Raw genomic sequence first — 10,557 nt, 5'->3', positions numbered from 1 at the left:
ATAAGCACAAGCTCTAAAACATCACATGGATAAGATCCAAATAACAACCAAGAAAGATGATGCAAGGATGCAAAGGTTTGAGCTCTCTCCGAACGATACGATCGAGTTACTCACTCGAGAGCCCTCTTGATAGTACAGCAACTAAACTATAAACCGGTCTCCAACTACACCATGAGACCGGTGAGAAAGAAACCCTATCAAGAGCAAACCTTAACCTTGCGCATTCCACTTGAGCTCGATGATGACGATCTTGACCGCAACAAGATGGAACGCCTTTCTTGCTAGTGCTTGCTTGACGAAGTCTTGTAGATTGCTCCCCCATAAACCACCATGGGAGAGCTTCTTCTTCGGCGCAACTTCACATATCCATGATCACCAAATGGATGACAAGAGTCAATCAAAGGATCTCTTCGAGATGGCTCATCTTGAACTAGCACTTCATTTCTCCATGGCAATCTTCAACATGTTGATGTCTTAAAGTAACTTGAGGGCTCACTTCATCTTCATCTTCAAGACATACTTGACACTTGATATTCTTCATCAAACTCTTCTTATTGCAACCTTGAAGCCAACATATGGTTCAAGAATTGCCTATGGACAACTCCTACAAATATAACGCAATGCAAACATTAGTCCATAGGGATTGTCATTAATTACCAAAACCACACATGGGGGCTCCATGCACTTTCAACGATGGCTCTTCCCAGATCTCCGTCAAGCACTACGGCGATGGCTCTCGTTGGATCTCTGACATCTACGGAGACTAGGCAGAGTCTCATTAGCGGGCTAAAAGTGAAGGGAAGCTCAAATGGAGCAAAGAGGACACTTGTCGTGCTTGAAGATGAGAACAACCTGCATGATCACTTGAAGGTAATAAAGCTACGTGATGCTTCTTTGGTGTTCTTTTTGTGCATGTTGATATGAATTGACAGGAGGACCTGGCTTAGGACTGGCTCCACAAGCAGTTTGCTTAGGGTTGCTGCTTTTGTCGATTGCGGTCATGGTCTATAGTAGATCATGTATATTTTGGGAGGTGGTCTCATATCCATCCATTAACTAGGACTTGATTGAACATAATCCTCTGCCTGTAATGATAAACTTGTTTGATGTGGTATATATAATAACTCTGCATCACAAATTATTATTGCATTGCGAGTAGAGTAACTATGTATCATGCATTATCAACACCTTTTGATGTGTGTTATTATTCAGTCAGCACTCGTAGGTAACCTCACCACTTTAATGAAAGAGATTACCATAGCAAACTCATGTGTGCAACCAAAGGGGTGTGTTGCACCAGCAAGCCAGAATACCATGTACGCAATCAATCAAACAGTGGGGGAAATGTTGCCTCTCTGGCCAAAAATACCTTCACGAGCAACCAAACGAAACATCGAAAGTGGCCCATGGCACGGTTTCCACATGGAGCCTTAAATTTGGTCCAGGCTACCAAACACATCCTTGGTGTACCGCATTCCTATTTCCAATTTCCAGGTCTTTGCTATATACAATTCCTATTTCCAGAAATCACACAAATCGCCACACACCAACTGATAGAGAGGCTACCAGGTCCCACACAACCTTTGTATATACCTAATAATGTATATTGTCTTTTTTAAACAGGGGAAATGCCCCGAAGGGCCTAGAAACTGCATTAAACTTCAACGGTAGTAGTACAAATTACATCAAGGACCCTAAATTAAAAAGAAATACAACATAGCCCTCATACTTTACACATAGGACCCTAGATAAAAACTAGAAACGCAACCGGATCCTTGTCCATCGCAGATGAGATTGAGCCTCAAAACACAGGCACCTACACCACTGACGAGGACAACACCACCTCGGGTGGCATGAGCGGGGAACCCCACGTCGAAGCTGATAATGTATATAGTCTAGTCACATAATATCAGTAATTAGGTAAACACTAGTGCTAAGTTACTCATGCTGAGCTTCTGCACCACCCAAAAAAATCTGGACACAATCTCCAGAGCTACAGACTGTTTACAGTCACGCTCCGCCACTGCTCGCAACTACGCCAGAAAACCACAAATTATGCGCTAACCACTCTACAATGAACTCTTGTTTCTGTCAATGAACATGGCTTCAGTCGCACCAAAAGAACTGGAGCGATACACAAGCTACTCTGGCTAGCATGTGATGGTTGACTCCTCATGAATCCCACCAACTGTAGAGAGCAAAGCATCAGGTTGTTACACACAGATACTCATACTAGCATAAAAGTTCACTGGAAAAACTCAGAGAACGACTCCATACCAGGAAGTTTGATGGCAAGCTTAGCTTGGGCATGGGCGTCGGCATTAAATTCCTATGTGGCAAACAAGAAAATAGGAGTGAAGGGATCCGACCAAGTTTCAGCTTGCCCATTCTTACAGAACAAATACAGAGTTCTAATCGAAAAGATATTCAGAAGGATAATATTTGAACAAAAACTCTGGAGAACATAAATAACCCAGTTTGAATATTTGCAATACTAGACATAAGCAATAACATGTGACATGCTACCTCCGTTCCAATGAATAACTCATATAAATTTAGTCCAAAGTCAAACATTAGTAAGTTCAACCAAATATTAGGCAAAAATATTAACATCTACAATATTAAATAAATTTATTATGAAAATATACTTCACGATGAATCTATTATATTGACTTGGTATTGCAAATGTTCATATTTTTGCCTATAACATTGCTCAAACTTAGAAGTTGTCGACTTCAAATTTATACGCTTTATTCATTGGAATGGTGGGAGTAGCAATTGACATTAACTTGAGAGAATACAAAGATTACTGGAGAATCGCCCAAACAATGGTCTTTGTGTTTGGCTCTTCTCATCCAATTGAATAAATTATTTGTTACGCGACACTGCAGGCTTTTGTACCAAGAGCACAAGTGTGTAATGTGGTGCCAAGCATTCATACAACAGAACCTAAAGCTGGCTGATGCAGGGTATGTTTGAACAAGATCAATGAAAATACATGATACCTACCCTCAAAACAAGGTTCATCTGAATCTGGAGAAACCTTCCCTTCAGTTCCTTTACTTTCTTGCACAAGTCAACTGTATGATCCCTCTTAGGATGCCAGAGACCTTGGACCTGTTCCAGCAAGTTCAATGTGTGTTACTTAAGAATTTAATTGATAGAGATGCTGCTAGAGGAACTCTCCAAAGAGCTCTGATTAGTTTTCACCAGATTTTGTATGCCATTGGCAATCAAGGCCTTAATCGAAAATACGCCTTATTCAAATAAAAAAATATATATACTGTGAGGCGTCTTAATCTGTAAACGTGTTAATAAATGATGATGCATGAAATAAAAAGTTCCTTTAGTTAGGATAAATGGAGAACCATGGTTGATCAAATAAAATTTAAGGAGAAACAAAGCACACAAATATAAACAATAAACATTTCAATTTTTTGGGTTGTCCACATATTTAATGTTTTAGTGGGCCCTGAAGAGTCAAAATGAACTGCACTATGAAGAGTCAGTCTGAACTGCCCAACAAGTAGTTATGTAGTGACTGTTCCATGGAAGACTATGAAGGCTGCAAAGTAGCAAAGCTATAACCACAAACCTGGTAGCAGACACTTTGAGAATTGCCTTGAGCACGAATATACTTGAATCCCTTGTTAACAGCATATGTCAGCCCCAAGAGCAATGCACGATATTCAGCAGTCTTATCCGTCACACTACCCAAACCCTCACGTAGTTGAGCAATCTTCAGTTGAAATAGTAGAACACGACCATCATGAGCAGGTCATGGTAACTGAAGACTAAGAAAACTAACTAGCACAGTAATAGTTGTACATACCACAGATCCATCCGTCCGCCTTACTATTACACCAGCACCTGATTTACTGGGATTTCCTTTACGGGCACCAGCAAATTCAAGAATACAGGACAGCTGTAAAGACCAGGTCAAGTGGTGAGAACAAGTCAACATTTCCTCATAGTGAAGACAAATTTCAATCATGCATGTCAATTTCAAAATCATAACTGCAAAATAAAACAAATTTAGAAAGGAGAAACATGCACTGTGAAGATAGAAAATTGCGTTCATACTCACATGGCTGTCAGGTAATGGTTCAAGTTCAGCAAATTTGGGATGCTTCTTCGATGGTCCAGTTTCCTTCAGCAAATAATTATTGGTGCAAGTATATGAGATGTGAAAAACACATTAAGGAGGATATAGAACACTTTCTCCACAGGGCATATATATATTCACGCTTAGGTTGGAGAGGGGAACAGAACACTACTCACCATCTCCTGTGGCCTTTCCAGAGTAGAGGTAGCACTTCCATCAGGTTGCTGAAACCAAAACCGGCACAATGAATAATCTACAAGGAAGTTTATGGAAAAATACACAAGTAGTAATGCAAGCACCTTTGAGGAGATAACATATAAGATCAGGTCAACTGTCAAGGTAAATGGTGTTGGAACTGTGTTCGAGCAAAACTAATGCCCTGAGAATTATGGGCAGCGACCAATCAAGATTGAGGCATATATACTACATCACGCTTGTATTTTATGGGTGATCTCTTTCTATTACAACTAATACCATGTCTACAGAAATTGGGTCCAGCGAGTACATAAGACACAAGTGTGTAACTAAAAGTGGTAGCATCAGTACCATCAGACACTGCAAAGCGATCGCAAATAAACAAGAATACAGACATCTAGATAGCTTCCATAGGTAAGCCGAAAAGGGATTGAGAAATCTATACAACATCGGCATGTAACGAACCTCATATAAGGTAAAACAGTTGGAAATTACAATTATAGCACCAAACTTTACCTGGAAAGGGCAGAGAGCCAGATCATCAAACAATTCATCTTTTGCATCTGCTGCATTGATGGAATACAGAGCATTCTTTAACCCACGCGCAGGTAGGTACTCCTCAGTTTCTTTGCGCAAAGAATAGCCTTTGTACACAGTCACAGAAGGGTCACAGACCTACCAAGATATGTTTCACATAAGTAATGTCTATTGACATGGCAATAAGTTGTTTCTACTGTGCAATATAGTAATTGGTAACACAGTCTACAGACAGATGAATTTTGCAGCAATGAGGTGTGAGATTAAACTATAAAGTGACTATGTTTTCTTGTTCCAGGAAGACCATTTAGAGAGGTACCGTTATCATGTGTATATCTCTCTGTTGGCATTTTTTCAGAAACGTTGAATGCACATAACCGTCATAATAATAGGAGATCTAATAGTAGACCGAATGCTTAGTGTCTTTACCGAATTGCTGACTTGGGCTTGGCAGTCGGGGAGGTTCTTGTAGATGCCGATGACGTCGCCCTTGCGCACGACATAGTACGGGTCGGCGCCGCTGGCAGAGTCCACCGGGGTGTCCTTCTTTGCGGCGGATTTCTTGGTGGAGCGCTTGGTGGAGGAGGAAGAGAATAAGCGCTCAACGAGGCCATGGGCGATGGGCGGCGCGGGAGGCCTGAGGGGGAGGGGGAGGCAGCGCAGGTCGCGCTGCTGCTGATGGTGGCTGCCGCCGGTCAGGCTCGGAGCTGCGGCCACCGCGCGGCTCCACGCCGCTCTGGAAATCCCACGGAGGAAGCAGAACAGCAGCTCCTCATCGACAGCCGGCGATGTGAAATCAATCAGACTAACTCTTCATGGACAGCGGCAGCGCAGGGTGAGGAGAGGCGGGCGGCGCTGGGGATGAGGAGAGGCGGGGCTACGCCGCAGGGTGGCCGTGGCTGCAAGGTGGAAGGGAGAGCCGGCGGTGAGTGTCATGCCCGTATGGAAGCATATGGCACTGAGCTGGTAGACATGGGCCTTGGGCCTTTCTGGACATGATGTGCTGCAGATTTCCAAAATGGGCTGCTTAATCTGATATTAGCCCACTTACTGGGGAGGTGCGACCAGGTCGGTGCGATCGGACCACCGCACACCCAGGCCAGGTATGTTGGGCCGGCCCGCTTTATTTTTCTTTGTTCTTTTCTCATTTTTTTCCCATTTTTTCTCTGTTTTCAATCTGAACAGTTTTAAGTTTGAACAAATTTTGAATTGAACGTTTTTTCGAATTTGAACAAATTTCAAATTTGTACAGTTTCAATTTTGAACAAATTTCCAAATTGAACGATTTTTCAAATTTGAACAAATTTCCAAATTGAACGATTTTTCTAATTTGAACAAATTTCAAATTTGAATAATTTTCGAATTTGAATTTTTTTCAAATTTGCACACTTTTCGACTTTGAATATTTTTCAAATTTAAATTTTTTTCAGATTTGAAAATTTTCATATCTGAACAAAAAGAAAAGAAATAAAAACAAAATAAGAAAGAAACAGAAAAGCAAAAAAAAACGAAAAAAGAAATAGAAGACATAAAATAGACAGCGAACTAGGCTGACCAGGCCGGCCCATACTACGCGTGGGGTGTGCGGCGCGCGGCAACGGCCGACCTCGTCGGTGTATAGGAATTGCCAACTTACTGGGCCCAACAATTCGTGTTTTTTCATATGTGAACGAGTACAAACCCTGAAAAAAAGTGAACCGGAAGAAAAAACAAGACGCTCTTCCCAGTGTGACAGTGTCCGCGCCTCAAACCCCAAAATGGGCGGCGCGGGAGGCCTGAGGGGGAGGGGGAGGCAGCGCAGGTCGCGCTGCTGCTGATGGTGGCTGCCGCCGGTCAGGCTCGGAGCTGCGGCCACCGCGCGGCTCCACGCCGCTCTAGAAATCCCACGGAGAGAGGAAGCAGAACAGCAGCTCCTCATCGACAGCCGGCGATGTGAAATCAATCAGACTAACTCTTCATTGACAGTGGCGGCGCTGGGTGAGGAGAGGCGGGCGGCGCTGGGGATGGGGAGAGGCGGGGCTACGCCGCAGGTGGCCGTGGTTGCAGAGTGGAAGGGAGCGTTGGGCAGCGCCGGCGGCGAGTGTCGTGCCCGTATGGAGGCATTTGGTACTGGGCTGGTGTACATGGGCCTTGGGCCTTTATGGACATGATGTGCGGCAGATTTCCAAGATGGGCTGATGAATCTGATACTCCGTATTAGCCAACTTGCCGGGCCCAACAGTGCGTGTTTTTTCATATGTGAACGAGAAGAAACCCTCAAATGGCTAAAAAAAAACCCTCAAAAAAGAGTGAACGAGAAAAAAAACAAGACGCTCGTCCCAGTGTGAGAGTGTCCGCATCTCAAACCCCAAACCCTCAAATGGCGGAGGTGCTTGAGCTGGATCCTTCGATGAAGACGAGGCGACGTGGCACGTTAGAGCTCGACGCCTCCAGGTCGCAGGAGCTTGAGCGTCGCGGCGACGCATCCCGCGACCTCGACGTCTCTAGATCGCGGTAGTACTACGACTCGCGCCGCCCGAACGAGTGCGGCGGCTGCCGCCTGTGCTGGAGGAAGCGGTACGCCCCACATATGCGGGCACCGTCGGAGGCACGGCACTGGTGCTAGAGCTCCCTGGCGGTGAGCTTGCGCGCTGATCCAGCGCCGCCCATCCTCCCTCCGCTGCGGCCTCCTCTACCTCCGCCGGACCCATGGAGCTTGCGGGCGCAAGGGAACGGAAGCGGCAACTGGATTTCTCGTCGGTGGGAGCGGAAGGGGCGGAGAGACGGATGGGGTTTGACCCCCATCCGCGACCGCCGAACGCAATATATAGCGGTCGGTTATGGGTTTGGGCTGCGGCCTGGAAAAGATATACGGTACTACAAGGAAAAGGCCTATAGCTGCAAATATTATTGCCGGCGCACCAGAGAAGATGCCCGCCGGTGCTAAATACTACCGGCGCGCGTGTTTCGGCCGCGCCGGTGATGACCCAATACCGCCGGTGCAAGAAAAAAATAGTGCGCCGGGGATAAGGCTGAACTAGGTCCGAGCCAAACTGAAAATTGGAGCTCCCTGGCCGGTGGTAATTTGTTTACCACCGGCGCATCTACATGGTGGTGCGCCGGCAGTAAGGGAGCTCCAATTTTCATTCCCCCCCCCACCCCCCCGTGGACCGCCTTTTCAGTTTTCGGAAAAATAAAAGAAAATGAAAGAAAATTCAAAAAATGAAATCCTTTGAAATGCCAATGTAATATGTCATCTAGGTTTAGTGAAATTTTAAAAAATGAATTTTGATATATTATGCAAAATGGCGTCATCTTTCGGTAAAACGGGATTTCTGGTTGCATACGACCTCCGATAAAAAACTTTTTTATATCAAAATCTATCTACGCGAAATTTCCTATTCGAATTCAACGCCTACGGCCGTTTGGACAAAAAATAGATTCGTCAATTGGAAAACAGAAACAGGACTTTTTTCAGGTTTTACATTTTGATGAAAAAAAGAAAAAAAATTCCCCCGGCGCACCACCATACTAGGTGCGCCGGCACTACCTTAAGCTATATATGCCAAACCAGCCCGGCCCACCTTCTCTCTCTTCCATTTTCCCCATGGTCTCTTTCACTTCTCCTCCTCCTCCTCTCTTCCTCCCTCCGGCCACCTTCTCTTCTCCTCCACTTTTCCCCCTCTTCTACCTTCTTACCCCTCTAATCCCTCCCTCCCTCCGGCGAGCACCTCCTCAAGCTACTCACCGGAGCACCTCCTCAAGCTACTCACTGGAGCACCTCCTCAAGATACTCGCCGGCGAGCACCCCTCCTCAAGCATCTCTCCGGCGAGCACCCCCTCAAGCATCACGCCGGCGAGCACCTCCTCAAGCACCACCTCCTCTCACCCCTGGTCCGGCCACCTCCTCTCACCCCGATGACCACCGACGACCACACCGGCAACCACCTCCTCTTTGTAAGCAGATGACCACGGTGGCGGCGGTACATCTCCAAGGCACAACCTAGAACTTGACCGACGACCTAGAACTCGACCGACCTAGATCTAGATCTAGATCTGCTTTTTTTTGAATCCTGGAAAACATACCGCCGGCGCACTAGGCTGGTGCGCCGTGATAAATCGAGTTACCGCCGGCGAACAAGATGGTGCGCCGGCAATAAGCCTTTACCACCGGCCCGTTCCCACCGGCGGCTCTGGTGTGCCGGCAGTAGTGCTTTTTGGTGCACCGACAATAAGCCTTTTCCTAGTAGTGCGGGCCAGACTACCGATGCGGGCATCGTTGGTCTGGCCTGGCCCAAAAAAGGGCCGAAAACCCCATATTGGCCCAACTTGTCATATGCGGGCTAATATGCGGGATCGGCTAGAGATGCTCTTACCTCAGGTGTCATCCTCTCTCTCTTTGTCACAACTCATGCCACATCCTAGGACATCTTTAGCGGGTCACAACTCATGCCACATCCTAGGACATCTTTAGATATTAATCTTGTCATTTTTTAGAACAGAATTAGTGATTAGTATTTGCATGTAGCTAGCTCGGTTCAGTCGTAGGTTGTTGCCGGGGAGTGTGGATCGACTGATGATGCGGTCAGCACAAGTGTTTAGTTTCCATGCACGTAGGATCACATGAGTGGTCAGCCAAGTGAATTGGCTAAGTCAAGTTAGTGGCCGGTGTGTTAGCTAGTGGTTAGTGCTTTGGGTTAGTGGAGTAGTGGGTCAAAGAGACTGCGTGAGTTGCATGGCTGCAGTGCCAAAACTTGTATAAATAGATTGCATCGAGTAATGAGAAAAGGCAAGGCCGTGAGGGCTGAGCAAAACAATGTAGCCAAAGTGGTCTCACCGGGAGAGAGATTCAAAGCAAGAATTCTCCTAGGTGAGCTGTGCATGTGTGTGTGTTCTTCAGTCTATCTCATCTTGCGTGTGTTCTAGGTGAGAGAGACAAGAGAGTTGGAGAGAATTAGAGGAAGAAGAGGGGCTGCGAGATGCAGTCCCAACAGTGAGGACGGCTGAGGTGGGAGGCGGAGGAAAATCCGCGAAACATGCTACAGTAAGAGATCTGAACATTGAACAACAGGTGAAGTCCCAAAAAATGTCTTTGTTGTAACAGCATGTCAATTTTCAAACTTTGTGTGCTTTAAGAGTCCGGCAGAACATTTTTGGAATCTGCAGGCTACAAGTTTTATTTTCCTTCAGTTTCTTGTACTGTAGTTAATACTTTCAGTATAGCAGATAAGCACTTGTTTCTGAGTGAGATTTGCTCACATCCATATGGGTACGGTTCCTGACAGATTGTTTCCGGTTCGACCCCAAAGTTTCTTGTGTGCAATATCCATCCATAGGAGTATTACTGGTACATATGAATGTATCTCCTGTCAAAGTTTTCCTTGTGTCATGTTCATCTGTAGATGTTTCATGATGGTTAATGAAGTCGACGCAGTCCGAAACTCCGGAGTGAAGAGACAAGCAGCCAAACACAACCATGTAAAAGAAGATACAAGGGAATCCAAATTGAGTTATAACTTGGGAAACCTGAGCTTCCCTCGATTAGGCATTATAAGGCATCTTGTGACATTGGAAACTTGGACTACGACACACATTCAACAAGTTCTTCTAGATAATACATACACGCTGCTGACCACATTGATGAAACACGGCAAACTTGTGAGAACTGCAGCACCCATTACTAAATCTGGACAAAACAAAATTGTCAATTCGTTAGTACATACAGATACTTGCAAAACCTA

General features: G+C 45.5%; 1 protein-coding gene across 1 annotated transcript; it reads right to left on the bottom strand.

The window, feature by feature from the left end:
* Nucleotides 1–1,568: 1,568 nt before the first annotated feature.
* On the bottom strand, nt 1,569–6,840 carry LOC127339099 (uncharacterized). The gene is made up of 10 exons (XM_071827834.1): nt 6,652–6,840; nt 5,267–5,522; nt 4,817–4,975; nt 4,282–4,329; nt 4,088–4,150; nt 3,833–3,925; nt 3,596–3,739; nt 3,010–3,117; nt 2,278–2,329; nt 1,569–2,188 (listed from the first exon to the last, which is right to left on the bottom strand). Exons 1-10 carry the CDS (start codon nt 6,753–6,755, stop codon nt 2,151–2,153), a joined length of 1,065 nt encoding a protein of 354 aa, XP_071683935.1. The 5' UTR covers nt 6,756–6,840; the 3' UTR covers nt 1,569–2,150.
* Nucleotides 6,841–10,557: the final 3,717 nt, after the last annotated feature.

The sequence above is a fragment of the Lolium perenne genome, chromosome 3, assembly GCF_019359855.2.
Source record: "Lolium perenne isolate Kyuss_39 chromosome 3, Kyuss_2.0, whole genome shotgun sequence".
Lineage (NCBI taxonomy): Eukaryota > Viridiplantae > Streptophyta > Magnoliopsida > Poales > Poaceae > Lolium > Lolium perenne.
The sequence above is the reverse complement of the archived record's forward strand: the minus strand, read 5'-3'. Positions and strand labels throughout refer to the sequence as shown.